The sequence below is a fragment of the Pseudonaja textilis genome, chromosome 1, assembly GCF_049901715.1.
Source record: "Pseudonaja textilis isolate UNSWEBS1 chromosome 1, rPseTex1.2, whole genome shotgun sequence".
NCBI lineage: Eukaryota > Metazoa > Chordata > Lepidosauria > Squamata > Elapidae > Pseudonaja > Pseudonaja textilis.
Window position 1 is genome coordinate 60,379,798 of NC_141990.1, and position 20,912 is coordinate 60,400,709.

Here is a 20,912-nt window from a genome sequence, read left to right on the forward strand (position 1 = left end):
AAGTTGACAGGGTAGGAGACCACTAGTTTATAGTAATCCATCAAGCATGAGGCAGAAAAGACAGGAGTAAGTAGAGAAAATCTCTGTTACCTGGATGGTTTCTGCAGCCTCCAGCTGTACTGCCCCGTCGCCAGCTCCCCTCAAATAATGTAGTGTGCCATTTTTTTGTTTCCTCCACTGTCAGAGCATCTGGGGTGAGATTACAGATCTCAAGTCTAGAAAACTCACGCATAAAGTCTCGAAAAGACATCCTGAAGGAGCAGAAGACATAGTAAGAACAATAGCAAAAGTACATATGATGGTCTCAGTGCTACTTTACAGCAGAAGAAAATAATCAGTACAACTACTCTAAAACTGTAATAGTAGTCCTGCCAGACCAGGTTAAAGCCCGTCTTAGTCCCTCATTTGCTTTTTTCACACGAGCCAACCAGCTGCCTCCTGGGTGCTTGCAAGCAGGAAGTAGAAACATAACTTCTTCCAAAATGCAATAGGTTTTGGGAAACTTACTACAGGAAACTTGCATGCAGTATGAAGCAGCGTTTCTTTTATCTATATATATAAAAACGGATATGTGTATGTGTTTGTGTATGTGTGTGTGTGTTACTCTCTGGAAACAAATACTGTGGGGGTAAGACACCCTTAACACCCCTCGGGGAGTGGTGGTGGTACACGTTAGATCATCACAAGGTAAGTGAGTCTCCACAGGACCAGTTCCTGTGGAGACCTGGTGTGTTGGGGTTGAGGAATAGGCAGGGTGAATGTTGCAGTGACTCTGCCATCATTCATAAGTGTGAATGAGTACTGCGGCACTGCAACATGGTAACGGCTTCACAGTACTCCACAAGGGGGCTCCCTCTCAGCTCTTCAAAGAAACATCAGGCGATTGGCTAAGTGTAATAAAAAAAATGAAACACCAGTATAGACAACAAACTCCTGAGCAGAGGAATAGAAGCCTTGCAACACTGCGAGTCCTGAATACACGATTTTACCCAGGCAATGCCGGGTTATCAGCTAGTCTGTTTTAAATTTCCTTCCATGCAGATACCTAGTTTCACTGAAAACGATTCCTTGCTTATATTTTCCCAACCACATGTGATTTTATATAGTTTTATCAAGTTGCCTTTATTCCAAACTAAAGAATTTCAAGCATTCTAGTCTGTCTTTGTAAAATATCCAAGTCTCCTTATTGCTTTAGCTGCTCTTACATATGTCTTCCAGCTCTATTATATCTTTTTTAAATACAGTGATCAGAATGTATTCAAAATCAGATAGAGAATTGATTTGTATAATGTTGACTGTTTCATTTTTAATTGCTTTTCTAATATACTTAGCATGGAATTCACTTTTCACAGCTGCTGCTTACTCATTCTGATCTTGGGATACTTTCCCTGCAGACAGCTCTGTTCCCATCAGTGGTTTTTTATTTCTCAAACGTGCGTTTTACTTATCCTGAACTGCATTTATTATATGATTGACCGTTTAACCTATTTTTAAAAGATCATCCTGGAGCTTTTCACAATCATTTTTTATATTTATCACCCTGAACAGTTTAGTATCACCCACATATTGGACCAATACATGCACAACAATATCAGGAGTGCCTCCATCCATGTCTGGAGATGCTCTCAACATTAAAAAGCTGATGAGGCAGGGTTTACTTTTGCATTCTGATTTTCCTTTACAAAACTCATTTGTTGTTCATTATGGTTGGTTGCAGAGTCTGCCAGATGTTTAGACTGAATCCGGCATTTTTATCTATTTCTATTTACAAGTATTTGCATTTCATAATTTCCTCCAGTCTTTTCTCTTATCTTCTGTTTTCTTCACGTATTGCCACATCCACTATCCAGCTGTGTTTTATCTTTTTTATCAACAGTTGTAAATCTGGCGTGTCAGATGCAGATGCTTGTCTGTGTGACTGCTAAAGCCTCAGAGCACTTTAATTTCTTCATTTTCTATTACTACTCACTCCTATTATTTTTTGGCACAATTATCCAATCATGAGGCAGGGAGATGAATGCCTTATTGTACTGTATATTTAAGTTGGTCTTTTTTCTCTTGCAGTTTTCTAAAATCATCTTGTCAATTGGATCTTTTTTTCCTCTGCCTTTTGGGCAGTTTCCTTTCTGCTCAGGGGGAAGGAGCTTGTTTTCAATAATACTGTTGCTACCACATCAGTTTGAAAGCAATTTGATAGTTATCAGTACGTAAGTAATTGGCTTGTAATTACCTAGTGCTGTCCCTTTTGTTGAATCTTACATTGTTGGGTAGGTTTCAGAGGTGGCATTCAGTAGGTTCTGACCAATTCTTGAGAACCAGTAGCGGAAATTTTGAGTGGTTCGGAGAACTGGAAAATACCACCTCTGACTGGCCCCGCCCCCATATATTCTCTACCTCCTGAGTCCCAGCTGATCGGCTGGGTTTTCTTTTGCTGCCCTGCACAGGAGAATGGAGCTGGAAAGCAGGTTAGTGGGATGGGGAGGAAATGGGATTTTGCAGTAACCTTCCCCTGGAGTGGGGTGGGAAGGGAGATTTTACAGTATCCTTCCCCTGCCACACTCATCAAGCCACACCACACCCAAGCCATGCCCACAGAACCAGTAGTAAAATTTTTGAATTCCACCACTGGTAGGTTTGCCAGATGTTAATTAATCAGAGGTTTCAACCTAAAATCATTCAGTTTTGGTTCACCTGGAGCTAACCAATTCTACATCTTCCCTGTCTTTTTCTCTACCATATCTAGTATTATTACAAGTTGTTTTCTTTTAGCTTTACTGGAGCAGTCTCTTTACGGACAGATTGGTAAAAATTTCTGATTCAATTGAAATTGGAGATTCTGCTGATAATGTGCATTTCCAAATTTGTATCTACTGATCTTCTTGGTTATAGCTGTTATTTGGTATTTTACTGTTTCTGGCGCTTCCTTGTTTCTAGGTGGTACTTCTTGATCAGGTATTCTTTGAGAGTCTTATTCTTCAACTTCTTTTCCTTCATCCATTTTGGTTTGCTTGCATCTGATCTTGGCATGTTGATTTCATTTTCCAGTCTGATCTTCCATTTTGGTGGTGTATTGATTGGTATTTTTGTCTTCTTTAATGATTTTGCATCCAGGGGCTCAGTTGTAACTGCAGGTGTGCTGTATATCAGCTGCTTTGATTCTTGCAGTCAGCTGGTGCTTACATTTGATATTGTACTACTGACATATTTAATATTTGTGTTATGTGTTTCTTTGGAACAAGCTTCAATGCAGGCAACCTTATTCTGTTGCTTTTATGCTGTTCTCTGTGCTCAGTTATTCTTTATTTCAAGTCTTCTTTTTCAGTTAGAGAACTTTGTTCTTTTGGAGAAGGCAGAAAACAGTTCAATAGCTATACTGGCCTGCATTAGTGGGTCTAACAAGGATATTTTAAGAAGCAATTATTTAGTCTTGACTTCTGCTGTACATGATGCCAAAGTTTTAGGAATGATTAAGATACATGCTGAGTGTACAGCACACAGATTTGGCCCACAGATTTTGGAACTTACCAGAATTCACCATCTTCCATCTTCAGTTGTAATTCATCCTTCTCATCAGGATCTACTTCATTCCATTCAGAAGAGCTAAAATGGCAGCAAAAAGGCAATTATGCTATTTTCCCTGTACTGCTGCTCTACTTCCAATTTTAGCTGGGAACATTACTACTAAAGAACAGCAAAGGGCTAGTTTAAAGAGTTGCAAGCTCAGTGATACGTTGTAGAATATATTTTGTAAGAAAAAAAAAGTCACAGTCAATTCTGGGCATTTTCATATAGAATTGGAAAAGATTCTTCCCAAAGAGTCAATGTAGTTCAAGACTCTCCTTTCTAAAAAGGTCTTTAAAATTTTCAGTCACGCATACAAATTGCTCATATCAGAGACTGAAAATAACATAACAGGACCAAGTCACTGTCATGACTTGTATGGCTGCATTAAGAGGACATTTACAAAATTTGCAGATGACACAAACCAGGCAAGCTGATTAATACTCTAGATGGAGAAGATCTCAAAGCATCCCAACAAGCTGAAGCAGTGAATCAAATTAATACAATTATATTTAATTGGGGGAAAAAAGTAAAGTTCTACTTCTAGGTTAGAAAAATATTCATCGAGAATGAAGTTCTGGTTTGGCAATAGTACATGTGAACGGGATTTTGCTGTACTTATTGTATGTAAATTAAATGTAAGCAAGCAGTGTAGTGCAGTAGGAAAAAAGGAAAGTAAAAAGGGGAGTGTGGCATTAACAGAAGCCAGATCATAGCAAGTAATTGTTTCAGTCTACATAAATCAGATCCCATTTGGGATATGGTGTCCAATTCTGGGCACCACTCTTCAAAAAGGACAGTTGGAGGGTTACCAGGAGGGTGAATGGTCTGAGAAACAAGTCCTATATGAAAACAGTTAAAGGAAATGGGCAGGTTTAGCCAACATAAACTGAAGGGAGGTATGACAGAGGTCTTCATATACGTGTGGGGTTATCACCCAGAGGAAAGAGACTCACTCGTCCCAAAGGGTGGGACCACCACTAAAAGTTAAAATTTCAAGGAGTAAGACTAGCGATCAGGAAGCATTTCTTGACTACACAAGCTGTAGATCATAGTTATCAGCTGCCAAATTAAGTGGTGTGTTCTTCACTATGAACTTTCAAACATGGTCATTTGTCAAAGATGCTCTGGTCTGGTGAACCCTGCACAGAGCAAGAGTTGGACTTGATGTGTCTAAAGTACATTCTAACTCTACAGTTCTATGATTCACCTATCACTCCATGCGCCAGTCCACTCGACCTGACCCCAGGGATTCCTTATGCGAATGAGCTCTTCTTGACGGCCACGATACTCCACCTGCCAAATTTGAGACATTAGGCTATGTACTTAAGTAATTAAATCCTTGAATTGGTATTTGTAAATATCACAGAGAGAAACTTACCCCTTTAAATCCTGTGACCGAGTAGGCGTGACCCTTCACTAGTTTCTTGAAAGTAACTGCTTCCATGTCAAATGCACTTGTAATCTGAGAAAAAGGATAAACCACATTGTGTAATAATTTAGGTGTCCTGACCCCTCCATCTGGAATCAGATGGCATGAGATTAAAGACACAGAACAGCAGGAGTGATAAAACTTCTCAATCAGAGAGACAACAGTCTGTACAAGAAAAATATACCCCCAAGAGGAACCAAGATTCCAAAGTGATGCAGTTACTTAAGTAATGGCTAACTTTAGAATAGACTTTTGTAGCAGGGCATAGGGAATGGCCTTGAAGGATGAGGAAGAACTGCTACTAGATAAGTGGGGTTTGAGCTCAGACCAAGAAAACAACTTAATGCAAAGTCTCAGACATGCTCCTCCTTAGTTCACAAAAAGATAAAATGAAGCAGAAGGTAGCAGATCCAATTATGGTCTCATTTCTTGTATATTATATTTATGTATTATCTTGTTTTTTCATGTTTGAAGTGATATTCTTTTCTTAAAGAAACGAAAGCTGAAAGCTTGGAATGAGCAATGAACAATGACTTTCAGAAAACTCTTATTTGACATTCCCAACCAAAGTGTCATGGAAAAGGAGCTTTGTAATCTAACATTTGTTCTGCCCCATTACACATAACATAGGCTCATTCAATTGTTCAACTCCGATAAATCTACACTTACTAAATCCAATATTCTGCTTACTTCTGGCCTCCTAATGGGTGTCTAAAAATCAGAAGCAAATAAAGGAAGAACTCCAAGACTTTTAAAATTCCCAAACTCAATGAACCCTCTCAGGAGTCTATCTTACATCAATAGAACAGCCAAGCAGAGATCCTCTCTCAAGGGCCTTGCAAATGATTTTGGATAAATTGCGTGGTGGTCTTTTGAGATCATACATTTCTGCCACACCACCTGTGAAATCTTCAAAGCCTTCGGTTGTGCTTCCTCCTGACAGGGCTTCATAAGAGCCATTCAACCTGTATAGCAAACAAAACTCAGAATTAGAAGGGTACCTACAAACCTTGTCAGCGGTCTCCACCTATATAGAAGGTGGGAACTATAATAACAGAGAAACAAATCCAGAGTAGAGTTTGCTTGAGAAAGCAGGCATCCACCCCTACGTTAGCCATCTAATGACCTAAACACCAGCAACACTTACTTGGCATAAGCTTTTTCTAGCAGAGCACTCCAAAATTCTTGACACTCAGCTGAGTGCACAAACACAAGTTCTCCATCCTTGGTTGGTAATCTGTCATCTATTACCACATCTACCCATTCGCCAAATTGCCATATCTGAGGAATAAAAAAAAAGGAAGGAATAAGGAATTTACAGCCAGGCTTGGTTTGAGCAAAGTAAGAATAGTTAGGTTGGAATAAAACATGCCACTTTTTCTGAACTGCCTTTCTTTCGTTCTGTAACACACATGTCCTGTAGCAAAATGCACGTCTTACCAGGAAGTGGAAAATACCCGCATAGTCCTCCTGGAAACTCTGTCCATGGGGTACAACCCGATGTAAAAGTTCCTCATTGAGAGTCAGGGAACCAATGGCAGCCAATAACCAACAGTCACCTTAAGAGTAAGGAAACAGAAGTTACTTGTGTCTGAAATATCAGGTCACTATTTCGCTTCTCTAGATTTTAAAAGTCAGTATCTTCACCTTTGCAATTATAGATACTACTTAGAATATAATATTTTTCTCCCTTAACGATATCTATAGATAATTGAAAATGAGTAGATTTGTTCTGAAAACTTTTAACCAATTTTAGTAAAATCTGTAAAAACAAACTGGAAAGACAGCTCCTATACTCTGCTGTGATTATAAATGTGAGCTATACCCTCTTGGTTAGAAATGTGAGCATAATAAGATAAGAAAAACTAGAGGAGGACGTTGGGTGGATAATCCAATATACTGCTTTGGATCTTGTGGTATGGCCATTTGGTATATGGTGTTAAATCAGCTTTCTCTAACCCACTGCTTTCCAGATGTACTCCAGTTATAAAGTTATAGTTGATTATTCAGCATTAATTGGGTAGGAAAAGAAAGTACTGTAGGAACAAACAGTGAAAATACAGTAAGCATTATTAAAACTTGGTGAAACTCAACAAGTGGAATGCAAGAACTGAAGGATGAAGCAGGGAGAATTCCTGGATGCTGCCGTCCTGGAACAGATTGCATCATTTTTAGGAAAGGGTCATGAGGGAAAAATTCAACTACCTGGATAATTAATTGGAAGCCATGACTGCAAGGTTTTCCAAATTCCTCACTTCCTTGCTGTTTCATTTTCCAAAATGTTAAAGAATAAAATAAAGGAACTGGCTAAATCTGATTCCATAAGGAATAAGTGACTGAAGAGATGAAAACTTTGGGAAGAGAAAGAGAAATTGAAACATATGCAAAGTAGATTTCAAGGGAGCCAAATTCAACAGGCGTAAACGTAGCAGATGAGATCTTATGGATAGAAATATTCAGGTTGAATGAAGCAAAGAAGAATTGGAAATATTTCAAAACTAAGACACTAGAACTACAATAATACCCTGTTCCAAAAAAAATGGGGGAAACAGAAAATCATAGGTACCCTTTGGCTCAGCTAAGAATTAAAAGGAAGATGTATTGGACATCAAAAATGGAAACTTTTGCTAATTATGATGGAGTAATGAAACTTTACAGATTTCTAGAAAATGGAGTAGGATATGGAATGACAAGATGATTTATTATATTTTAAGAGATGTGATAATTTATTAAAGTTATCTATAGTATACTTGCTTGGAGAAAGGGGGAGGTTACCTTTCTTCTTTTCTTTTTTCTTCTTTTTCTGAACTTATTTTTTAAATCTCTTGTATTTTGAATTTTTATCTGTATAATGTAAAGTTTAATATAAATATTTTTAAAAAGGATCTGAAAGATGGATGCAGTTTCCAAGAAGACATACTAGCAAGTAGCTGGTATACGCAGAAAGTAACCCAGAAAGGATAAAGCACAGAGAGAATTTAGACTTGCAAAAAAGATAAAAGCAGTAAAAAGGATTTTTGTTGCTGTGTTAGTGATAAAAATAAAGGAAGAGAAGGGCCCAAGGCTTGGATAAGATAAGATAGGTGATACTCTTCAACTCTTATTGTGTTTGAACTGTTGCCCCAAAGGGAATTATATTAAAATAGATCTCAGCAAAATAACTGACATAAGAGGGGGTAAGGATGAGGCAAGCTAAGATAAATTAAGATATGTTCCTTAGTATATGTTTGATGCAAATGGATAACTTACCACCAAAGTACAGCAATGCTATGTACTATTGAAATAAAATAATTTTGTTTTGCATAAAATGGAAAAATGCACTTATGATTTGTGGTTTTGATGATTAGAAAAAAACCCTGGATAACAGAAAAGAGTGAGCTTTCTTTTGTAAGCATAGAGTGAAACAATTCTTTTAACTGTACTTATAATTGCTACAAAGAAAATGGGAAGCTTCTTTTATTTTTTTTCTTAATACTTCTGCACTTTTTTCTTTCAACCATCAACAGGACGGGAACAAGAAACCAGCAGACTAGAACTTGGCAGTGCAAACCATAAAGGCCTTGGAAAATATATTCAGATACAATTATGTTTCTACACCTGCAAAGATCAGAATAGCTATGGTATTCCCTGTGACATTTTATGGAAGTGAAAATGAAACAGGGGCTTTGAAAAGCAGGACAGGAAGAGCATTGATGCTTTCGAAATTTGGTTTTGGAGAAGACTCCTGAGAATATCCTGGACAGTCAAGAAAACAAACAAATGGATTCATGGAGATTCTCAGTCATCCAGGACATGGTTGTCCCAAAGGTGCTTTTTTCCAAGAGTCAACTGGACTCCAAGAAGCTTCTTGGATGAGAAGTGAAACGTCTTCAAAGAAAAACCAAAAAGTCCAGTTGCCTCTTGGAAAAAACCTCCTTTGGGAAAAACAAATGGATCATCAAACAATCAGTCCACTTGAGATACAAATGGCCAGGTTCAAATTGCCTTACTTCACACACATTATGTGAAGATCTAACTCTCTGGAGAAGGCTCTAATGCTGGGAAAGGAAAGGAAAGAGAAGAAGAATATAATTAGCAGAAAGGTGGAAGAACAGTTACAGTACAGTTGGGGCATTGATGAAAGGTCTGAAAGATTAGTGACCAAAGATTATTATGGAGAAAATCTAGCAATGCAATCACTAAGAGTCAACACTGACTTGATGGCACATAATCAGTTTTCTTTCTCTGATCTCTGTTGTTGTGGCATCCTAGTTTATGCGCTGTAATTTGAGGAATTTTCTGTTTCTGTTTTGGCAACTTTATAAATGTGTCCATCTAGATTTCTTGGTAATAGTATATAAGTGCTTTGCTATTGCCTTCTTCCTGTTTGTTTTTTTCAGTCCAGTAACACATTAATGCAGGAAAACAGTGCTAAGGCAATATTTCACTTGGCTGATATTTAAACATACGGGACGTTCTAAAACTAGAGTTCTTTTCTTTTAAATGGGCTTTTGTATGGTGATGCTTAATGAACATTTTAAAACCACAATTTCTGTTCAATTAATTTTTATCTCGCCTGAAAGAAGCACATTCACTTAGCGAAGATTTTGCAGACCTGTCCTGCGGTCTGAAAAAAAAAAAGGCTGGGCCAGGAGCTTTATCTCACAATAAACGGCAAGTAAATTGCCATTAAGGTGGGAAGAGCCTTTTTAGGATGTCTGAGAGAAATGAGGAGTACGTGCTGGTTCCTTCTAGGCTGCAGATCAGACTATGATGTTACTGGTTGCTTGAAGGACATACCTCCTTTCTCTATTTCTATCATAAAATGGCATGCTGAGGAGATGAAATGTTACAGCTACTGATTAGCAAATGGAAATATAAAAGCTATCAGAAGCTGCTACTTGGCCAGGAATTCCATTCCATTAAGAACTTAGAGGAGCTATATCTCCATTCATAATTGTCAGGTTGATAGGTTTCAGCGAGTAGCAGTTGTTTTAATCAGCTCTTCTTCATTGTTCACTAATGCAAAAGTTATCTTACAGGAGCGGTTTCTCTATCCACATTTATAAATTACCACTGTTGTTTTAATTACTTCTTTTCATAATTTAGTGATGTAGAAGTCATCTGTTGTTTGATGGCATAAATGTTTTAGAAAAGGCAGTTACTATGAAAGAGACTGGAGAAAAGAATGTCAGGGAATAAGTTCAAAATGCATATAAGAGATTTCAGACAGCCAGACTCTATTTCAGAGATCCTGTAGATCCCCCACCTGTCAACTGAACAGGACCAAAACTTTTCCATGTTGGAAGAACAATAAGAAAAAAACCACACTGAGCTAAATAATTTAGTGTCATCAAGTCAATATTGACTCTTAGTGACCACATAGTTATTCTCCAGGAAAAGTAAATAAGGAGAATATAAATTGCAATTGGGGGAGGGGGGTACAATTAAAATGAATTAAAGCTGATGTGTATCCCCCCCACTTCTAAACTCACAATAACCCTGTGAGAGAGTGACCACCTGAATGACAATAAATGTCATGGCCAAGTCAGAATTTGAAGCGTAACTTTTCCAGAGAACTGCTGCAACACCCTTAATCACCACACCATATAAACACTCAATTTTCCTATATGAAAAGGAAGGTATAAATATATCCCAACACAGCACAGTGCTATTCAGCTCATTCCATCCCCCCACACTGCAATTTATATATTAAATATTACTGCAACTACACATTAAAGTAGCTAGTGGCGCCAAGAGGAAAAAGCACATGTAGGCTGTGTGACTGAGAGGGAGAATCACCTGGGAACTCCTCATTTTTGAAAAATTTCCCATATTGTATATGGATCTATACTCTGAAAAGTTATTCAGAAGGTTCAATCCCTGAAGCTTTTTTTTCAGAGTGGCAATAATGGGGAGAACACATTTCCTTTCCCAGCTATCAAAGGAACAAAGACCTTGTCTTCTCTAGCAGAGAAAAAAAGGGTGGTATCACTGATTGAGAAGAAGGTACACATAGCCCTGTATTGTGCCATGGTTGCCACAGTAACACCAATGCCACGGGTCACCTTGTTGACTTCCTTGATATCCTTGGGAAAAAAATATATCTGTTGAGGTAAAGGCCCTTCCAATTAGGCGACAGAACTGTAACCAGCCTATTCTGGTAGAACAGTTAGGTAATGGCTTCCCCTTAGGGCCATGCATTTGTTAACCCTGTACAGTAAAAAGGATGGGTGTAGGCAACAGCTCTAGGAGGTTGGGCTGGAAACATATATTAAGTGTTTGCTAATTCCCAAATTTCTATCTTTTACTCTATTATAATATATTGGTTCTTGTCACACATATAGATATATATTTAATCATGCACAATCTCCTTCATTTTGATTTTTCTCTCCTTGCAATTATTTGCATAGAATATTATTTATTTCAATATTTATTTATCTACAGAATATTGGTAACTTGCTCTGTCTCCAAACTGATGGGAGTCTGGGTGAGGCAAACCAGTATCAAAAATATGCATTAAAAACATATGTAAGTGACAAAAATTAAGATTTAGCGTATCAAATATGTCATTTGTTGGTTAATTTTTATTGGCTAGTTTGTGTGTCGAAAGGATCAAAATCCATCTTGGGAAGCAAGTATTCTATTTCCTAACTTCTAAAACGGTCCTTTCTCTATCATCCAGAATTATTTCAGGGCATGCTAGCAAGAAGAGAAGGCAGATTCCTTGGATCCAACAAGAACTTGCTGAGTTTAGATCCTTCAGCATCAGTTTTGTGAGCAATACATTTCAATTGCAGCTTAAGTTATCATGAAAGAGAGACTGAAATTTTTTCCTAACCCCTGGATGTAGTTATTCTATACTTGAATATGGAAAAACTTATTATTCTTAACTATTGCTTAGGGAAAGATAACACCAAGCTGCGGTTTATAATTCTATATCATTTTTCTAATTGTTTTTCCTACTTTTAGACATACCAGGAACCCAAATTATTTACAAGTAGCAGGAGAAGAATGGGAACCTGCAAACTCCAGGCTCATATATATCATTATGAACACTGCTTACCATAATGTCTGAAACAGATCTGACATTCTTTTTATAGTCAGCTATTCTTTTCTTAGCAAAGCATCCCTTTAAGCTGTCTTGTTTAGGAAGAGGGGAAAAGTTAACATTTTCTATCACACCTTATAAGGCAGCTGGTACAAGGGAGTGAGCTCACCAAGTGAATGAACAAGGAGAGCTAGTTTGCCTTAAAGAGTGTAAGAGGAATCTCTGTTTGTTGTTCTAAATCAACAGTTTTTACTTGTCTAATCTAAAAGCCTGAGAGATGGGAAGGAAAAGGCCTTTCCATAGGTGGTACTCTAAGGAAAAAATGAAGATGGATTTACAGGAGCCTGCAATGTTTGCAATAAATTTGTCCTTCTGCCTGAAACTAATCTTGGATATTTTTGCAACAAATGCAAAAACTGGAGCAGAGAATGGTTACAGTTCTGTTGATGAGAAAGGACAAGGAAAATCTATTAAAAAATCTATGATAGGCACACAGTTTGTCTTCGTTTGCCATGGAGTTTCTATCTTGCTATGCTCCAGGAAAGGACATTTTGAACCTATGAGACACTTCAGAAATACATTTTTGGAAATCACATGTCATAACTCCTTCCCATCTTCTTCAATTTATCAAAAAATGACTATACTGATTCCCATTCATCCAACATGATCGGTGTGTCAAGAAATATTGACAAATGCACACAAAAAATGCCCTGCCAGATGGCATTTTTACTGTGAGGCGCTTCCAATCCCTGCTTATAATTTAATGCTGACCTAAACTGAACATTTGTTTTGGAAAAAAATATTTACAATATCAAATTTCTTTTTTCATAGACACAGAACTTTCAGATCTAATGAATCTACAAAGAGTTTAAGCAGCAAAGTGATATTGATCTACCTTGAAAAATAATATAATGTACAGAGACTCCTCATGGCACACTCACTATCAGAAATGAGTATTCTGATATCTCCAGTTTAATACAACTAATCCTCTTAATTTTGAACTTTACAGCTCTAAGGGCTGCTGTATTTTTAAATACAGTATATTTGATACAGATTCAGAAGTCAGAGCAGGGTGAAGCTTCTTAATTTTTCTGCCTGGTTTGCTCTGCAGCCTACACAACTATCTCTATACTTTTTTTTTTTTGTATAATTCCAGTCCTAATTTGTAAGGTGAAATTGGTTATTTGAAAGACCAAGCTTTAAAAGCTTCCTTGGCATCTTTTGGGTTTTTAAATAGTGCAAAGTATAGAATATGCATTGCATTAAAAATGTATCGCTCTACTTGCTAATATAATAAAGAACAGGTCTTTATTGTCCATATCAATGCTTTCGAGATGCTTGAGAGTTTTGAATGGTTCTCCTACAGCTATAACATACATGCAAAGACTATTACTTTTTATCTGAATAAATATTCTGTGACTAACCCATTTTATATCAATGTCAGATTTCTGTTATCTTTACCATTTTTTTACAGAAATTATGTTGAAAACAGAAAGAACACTGTGAAGGACCCTCCCTTTCTTAAGATGTATGAAAAGACCATCCCCTTTCTACATAAATAATTGGGATCAATATGATCAAAATACACATCCTTCTCCATGTTCATAACCTATGTAAAAGGAAGACATTGTATTTGCTCCCAATTTTTTCAAACAATTGCTCCCTTTCTCCTTCTCCATATTACTGAAGATTCAGTACACAAGAGAAAAGGCTCTTAATTATTCCATGGAAAGATGGAAGTCACACTGTGTCTGTGAACAACCAAAAAGCCCTACCAGATTGCTGCCCTACACTGCCAGTTATACGGGACTAAATCCATCAAAGATTTAGCAGCAATGAAAACAGGAAAGTTCAATTTACTGGTCTAAATTTATTTTTAAAAAGCCAAAACCTAATGACCACACAAGGTTTTAATGTGATGATAATTAATGAAACTAGTAAATCACCCCAGCATCTCTAATGCTTATGTAGCCTCTTTTTATGTAATTAACTATACAATACTCACCCAAAGCCCCCTGGCAGATATCTGTCCTTGTTGCTCCTCCAACAATAAACTGTGGGTCATCTACAATTTCCTGTCAAAATATATGTTATGAAGGAGGTTTCCTCATTTTTTTTTCATACAAATACAAGGGAAAACATGAAGTACAATATGCATGCAATGTGGCTAAAGAAAAATTAGGTAAATGGATTTCTGAGCAAGGCTAAAGTTACACTCTATCCATTCTTCTCTAGGTTCTTTTATTGTGTTTGCTAGCCAATAATAAGTCCAATCTTCTAAGATCCACTAATTCTTTTGTACCTTTACAAATGCATGTTCTCCTTTTCTTCTATTATGATTCAGCATAATGCTTTATTTAATCAAATAGGTCTATTGTCTTTTATAACCAATAGAACTCACACCCACTGAGATTATGTAACCACCTTCCTTACATGGCACTGTGGGACGTTGTGAGCTTTTTCTAAAGCTCTGTAAACCAGGGGTGTCCAACCTTGGCAACTTTAAGACTTGTGGACTTCAACTCCCAGAATTCCTCAGCCAGCAAAGCTTTTTTCTGTAAACAGTCGCTGCTTTACAGGGAGTGGTGGTGATTCTATATAAATTGATGGTTCTGTGGTCCCATAGTTGATGGACATCATCCACAGTAGACAGACACTATTAGGAGTTGCGCTGAAGTTTCCCTAAGGAGATCACTTCAAACATAACCATGTTTTCAGGTAGGTTCTCTCTTTCCCAGTTTTCTTCCCAGTTTGTTTATATCAATCAGGTTATCTGGAAAGGCCTATTTTTTAGGACTCTTTATTATAACTTTATTTTTGCAACCAAACTGTTTTATATCCTGAATCCTGACTTTGCCACCCACAGCCTTGTAACATTTTCCTACATTAGGAGCATAAATGGCTGTATTTGTTCAATTTTATTTCTCCATTCTGTATTCGTAACCAAAAACTAGAGGCCTGAAAAAACTAATGTCAGTGATAATGAGCCCAACAGATTCCCCATATATTGAAACTGGTGCAATTTCATGTTTAAATGTTTACAGTATTTAATTGCCGTGCAACATGCAATTTCCTATGCATATTTAAATAAAAATGAATGTGTTATGAGTTGTGTGAATGAATCTTTGCCCCACATATTTACCCTAAACTGTATTATAAGTTCATTTTCATATCTTGTAATTCTTTAAGAGAATAAAATAAGCCATTTAAAGAAAAACTTCACCATGCTCCATATTTAACATTTGCTTTTGTATCTGCTCAGACAATTATATTGCTTCAGTAATGCTTAAATAATCTGCATGGCAAACAGGAGTGGAAAGGGGAAAGAAAGTCACAACAGAACTGAGATTTGAAATAATGAGCTTGCATCTCATAGTTTAGTCACGCTATATATGAAGTTTACAAAATAAATGTCTGTTAAATTATAGACCTGGGATATATCAGTCTACAAATATGTAACAATGAAGTTTTATGGCTTAACACAATACAGTATACTAACCAGGCCATCTGTGGAATACTTAACATTGCATAGTTGTTTGAGTCAACACTTAATACAATACATTAATCCAGTTATTGAATAGTGTTGCAATCAGTCTTGGAGTTGGCTCCTGTCCATACTTCATAAACTGCACAGATGTTTTGAAATTAGGAACAGGAAATATTAGTAATAAGGACACAGATAGACACCATAAAAATAACTAAAGTAAAGCCTTGACTTAAGAGACTGTTGTTAAATTTGTAACTCCTAAATGTCCTTTAAATCCAAACATATATTATTTAGTGCAGTGTATCTTTAATGCTTATTCCAAATTACTTTGCATGTAATGAATTTGTCAGTTAGTTCAAGATGATATCCAGACAAAAATTTTGTCTATTGCATCTGAAGTCTACTCAAATGGGTCTGTTAAAATAAGGTTTTGCCAAATATATGAGAATTGGTTCAGTAAGCCTCAATGAAATCTACTATATTTGAATGTAGACCACAATAACAAATCATCCCACTACTAAAGCTTTCTTTAGCACACTGATACTCACTGATGGACGCTTCCAGCGCACCCCTCGGGTCTTGCCAGAATTAGGGCCCAGTTCCTTGAAGCCAAGGACTGAGGGAACAGCAGGAAACAGGGGGTCTTCAAATAATGTTCCACTCTCCAAACATTGTTGCTTCAGGGTATTATAATCTTGACCAAGGTACTTCACAGAATTCTGATGATCACCCACACCCTCAGCTCGCAGGCGGTCTCTTTCCAGCTTGGCAGCAATTCCTCCAAAAGAAAACATGGTACACCCTGCTTGACAGGGACAACTGGTGCCTCAGCAGTTCTCCTAGAACCCAAAATAAGGACATATGATTTAGACCATAGATCAAAAATCAAACCTGCAGTTATGGGAAAGGGTATTCCTGGGGAACTGGGAAATATTAGCCTAGCTTCACTTAAGAAATCTATACAGGTCGTATGCTGCCATAAATTTAGGGTCCAAATTATCATGAACTCATTTCAGATTTTGATTTGTAACCAACAGCCCCTGCAAGGTCATCACCATTTTCTTTTCATCTAAGAATAACATCAAACCAGTGGAAGAATGCTGTTGCTTAAGATTAAGCCATGATAGAGGCCAGAAAAGGTTTCTTCAAAATTACTCATTCAATTCTGACTAGCTTCACCTTTCCATAAAGCAGGGGTATCAAACTCAAGGCTCAGGGGGCCAGATCTGGCCCACGGGGTGCTTAGACCTGGCCCACAGTGCTGGTCTGGAAACAGCAAAGGCCCATGGTGTCTCTGCCAGTGAAAATGGAGCTTGGTTCAGTGGTGGTTTTCCCAAGCTCTGTTTTTGCTGGCAGAGGGTTGCAGGAGGCCATTGCAGCTGAAAATGGAGGTTGCAAGGGCCATGGGCAGCCCTGGCAGATCGTTACAGCCGAAAACAGAGCTCAGGAGCCCATTTTCGCTGGCTGAGTGCTTGGGCCCCCACAGGCGCCTCTGACATGAGTGACATTGAGTAGCCACACCCACCCTGGCCCCCCAAGGTCAGACACAACCCTGAAGTGGCCCTCAGTGAAATGAGTTTGACACCCCTGTTCTAGAATAAGAGCTGTAGAGATTGTGGTTAGCTCTTGGTTTGCAATGGAAAAAAGTCTTAAAATCTTCAAGAGCAAATTGTTAGAAGATCCTTTGCTTACATTTGTTTCTGAGGAAGCTATAAACCTAAAAGGTCTCTGTGTATAGATTTAAATAGTTGCAATTCCTCATAATTATGGTTCCTCATAATTATGGTTTATGGTTTTTAGAGGTTAAGAAGCCTGGGTTTTTTTTGTCTAAAGTAATTTGTACATCCCAGCTGTCTTTCCAGATACTGCTAATTCTCAGTATCTGTCATACTAAGCCATTGTGTTCAGGACTAATGAATGATAGGCATTGCAATCCATATCTGTTACTCATCCTGCTCTAGGGAGCAATATGTTCAAATTCTGCAAAAAAAAACCCAAAAACCCATCACATATGGTGATGATGATTTATTAAACATGTAGGCCACCTAACTTTTAATGACTTGGGATGACTCACAATAACCAAAGAAATTATAATGACAATAACACAAAAAAAAATTCTCTCTTTCAAATATTATTTCTTCTAACACTGAAAATAATTCCCTGAAGTCTACTTATTTCAAAATAGTATCTTAAAGCTTCAGATTTTTCTGTAAAAGTGCAACATGGTTGTTCATACTCTGCCAAAAAGTTAATATTCTGTGTTAAAAATTGTTTAATTCTGCCTGAGGTTCCTACCAGAGGTATGGCTTCTCTTCTTTCTCTAACTTTAGGCTGCACAGAAATAGAGCAATGTTCTTTTTAATATTTAAACAATATGAATTTGGCCAGGATGTCTCTAAACTGAGCTTATGGAATATTGCCAAAAATGTGATTTGTGCAACAGTGTTTTTTTTTAATGAAGTCATAATTGCCTGGATTCACACAACATACTTGGCCAAACCAAGCACTGTACTCACAATACAATTTAGCCTGATATATGTAAACTCCATAAATGGTAATTACCTGTTGTATTTACTGTAAGACAACAGTCTAATAGAGAGCAGTTAGCTTACTTGAAAAATCCAGATTTGAATCCTTAGAACCTTGAAATAGGAAGCCAAAGGCAATAAAGACATGCCTTTGCAATAAAGACATACAAGGGAGAGAAGTAATTATAGTCAAACAGTGTAAACTAACACTACTTACTGTAGTGTTTAGTAATTTTCTACCCTTGGATCACCCTAACTTCTACCCCACCAATTCACTATATCAGACATTACGTTATAGTTATAACACATTAATAACATATATAATATATATTCTATGTAATATATTCAAAGTTGGTAGGGCCACCAGAAACCAGATTTTAGAGACACCAGTTGACTATTACAAATGTATTAATCTTGAATATCGTGTTTCATGTTTTGGATTGCCACTTTCATTGAACCAGAACAGTTTGCAGGTAACCTGATTTTTTCATTCAATATCAATGCTGCTCCAAAGAATAGATGCTAAATTGCTAACAAGAATATCTTGCAGGTCACAAAAAGGACAGGTGGCACGGTGGCTCAGCGGTTAAGATGTTGGGTTTGTTGGCTGGAAAGCTGGCAGCCCACGTTCGAACTCCACACAACAGGGTGAGCTCCTGTCTTCATCCCAGCTCCCAACTCAGCAGTTTGAAAGTTTGAAAGCAGTTTGAAAGCATACGAAATGTCAGTAGATAAATAGGTACCATGTTGGTGTGTAGCAGACCTGTCAAACTGACAGCCCATGGGCTAGATGAATCACACGCAGGGCATGCCTACCCTGGCTCTGCAAAGGCAAAAAACATTGCAATGCATCACGATACGTCATGTGACGTGATCAAGTTTGACACCTGTGTGAAGGTAACAGAATTCTGTGACGTCATGCTGGCCATATGACTGCAGAAATGTCTTCAGACAGCACTGGCTCAATGGCCTTGAAATGGAGATGAGCACACTGTCCCCTAAAGTCTGCAACAATTAGAGGAGCAAAATCCACAGGGACTCCAAAAAAAACCACGCACATACAAAGTCAGATCTAATATACATATAGTGACTTTATGGCAGGGGAGTCAAACTGGATTTCTTTGAGGGCCAGATCAGCATGGTAGTTGTCCTCCACAGGCCAGCCGGGGGTGGTGGGAGAGAAGACGGGACAAGCAGCAGATGGGACAGACTCCCCCTGCAGCATTTTGCTGGCCAAAAGGGGACACCGGTGTGTGGGTGTGTGCATAGTCACCCCATGCCCCATTTTGGGCTTGGATGGCCTCCTGCAGCATTCTGCTGGCCAAAACGGGGCATGGGGAGGCTGAAAACAGGGCATGGCCACGCCCCATTTTCACCAGCAGAGGCACCATGGGTCGGTCCTTTGCTATTTCCAGACTGGTTCCCACAGCCCAGATCTAAGCACCCCATGGGTCAGATCTGGCCCACGGCCCTTGAGTTTGACACCCCTGGTCTATGCTGTTGTGGAACAGCTCTGATCATCAGGATTTTTCTTCTGACATCCAAATGAAATCTACTTCCTTGTGATTTCTTGTCCAGTCTTTTGCCTTTATCTTCTACAAGACAGATCTTAAGATTAGGGAAGACAATTTCAGATTTATATTTTAAATTCTCTATAGAATCTCTACGTCTGCCCAAATCATTCTGAATGGACAATATATGCATAAAATAAAAATGAATTAAAGCTTTATAGGGTGACATGTAATTAAAATAACACACATGAAACTATCTTCCAGCATAGAACCACACATCAGTTTGTTTCTACTAATATCTTGAATTAAGGGTTAAAGGGGAAAACCCAGGTTCTTAAGGCCTTCCAGAAAACCAACAAGCACAGGATCATCTGGATCTTAGATGGGGAAGATGAAGGTCTAGGTCTAGGGAAGAATACTCACTATTATATTTAGTTTGGAGGTTGAATCTTGTTTGGTTTTGCTCAATGTTCCAGCAACTATTTCCAACTAACTCAGACTTTCTTCTACCTATGACTCATTAGTAGGGTGGGGTAAAATGGAATCTCCTCCATTCATCAGCACTCAGGCAAGTACTTCCTGCTTTATACAGTTTCATTGTTCTATATATAAGTTGACTGCAACCAGAATGCAAAGTAGAATAATTCTGATATAAACTATATTATTCACACTTGTATTTCTTTCAAAAAAGAAAGGTCTTGCTTTAGCTACAAAATGATAGCATGGTGGACACCCACCAGATGACACTAGTTTGTCTCCTTTAATTGCAAGTGTAATGATTGCTTGCCCTGAGGCAGCAATTGCATAAATAAAGGTTATGATCGGTAGGATACTTTTGCACATATCTACCTGATTTTTCCTAACTTTTTCCTGACTTATTGACTAGTAAGTGGCAGAAGTTAGACTCATCTTTCTTAGCTATCATCCAGTAATGTAGTTGTTTAGATTTGAAGAACTGGAGTTTGTCAAATTGCAGAACACAGCTCTGATCATTCAAATTGACAGGAGAGGAAAAAAACAACTGCATGTTGATGCTCTATTTTTGCCAAGATATGTTCCACAAGGGAGTGGATTTTTTAAAAGGATATTTCTGTGAGGACGGGAAGTGACCAGGCCAGGTTTTTCTCAACACTTCCTACATTATTGGGAAGGAATTCTCTGTTGTCCAGGCCAGGGAGTAGATAGAAAGGCCAAAGGTGATAGAAAAGAATGATTCCTTTCTATCACCTTTTCAATTAATAATAATAATAACCTTTATTGTCATTGTACATATATACAATGAAATTGATTTTGCTCCTGCTGGTGCTATCCATAACAAAAATGCAATACAACATAAATAATATAGAAAATGGTCCTCATACAA

At 37.8% G+C, this 20,912-nt stretch overlaps 1 protein-coding gene across 1 annotated transcript in view; it reads right to left on the reverse strand.

Annotated features, from left to right (window-relative positions):
* The window catches only part of CAPN11 (calpain 11), a 44,099-nt gene that overhangs the window by 12,494 nt on the left and 10,693 nt on the right, over nucleotides 1-20,912 (reverse strand). Inside the window, exons 2-10 of the mRNA XM_026695568.2 lie at nucleotides 16,059-16,349; nucleotides 14,029-14,098; nucleotides 6,434-6,552; nucleotides 6,141-6,274; nucleotides 5,790-5,958; nucleotides 4,943-5,026; nucleotides 4,772-4,857; nucleotides 3,526-3,600; nucleotides 91-251 (exon numbers count right to left, since the gene is read on the reverse strand). Coding sequence (XP_026551353.1) covers nucleotides 91-251; nucleotides 3,526-3,600; nucleotides 4,772-4,857; nucleotides 4,943-5,026; nucleotides 5,790-5,958; nucleotides 6,141-6,274; nucleotides 6,434-6,552; nucleotides 14,029-14,098; nucleotides 16,059-16,304 — 1,144 coding nt within the window. The 5' untranslated portion in view covers nucleotides 16,305-16,349. The remainder of the gene's footprint in view (nucleotides 1-90; nucleotides 252-3,525; nucleotides 3,601-4,771; nucleotides 4,858-4,942; nucleotides 5,027-5,789; nucleotides 5,959-6,140; nucleotides 6,275-6,433; nucleotides 6,553-14,028; nucleotides 14,099-16,058; nucleotides 16,350-20,912) is intronic.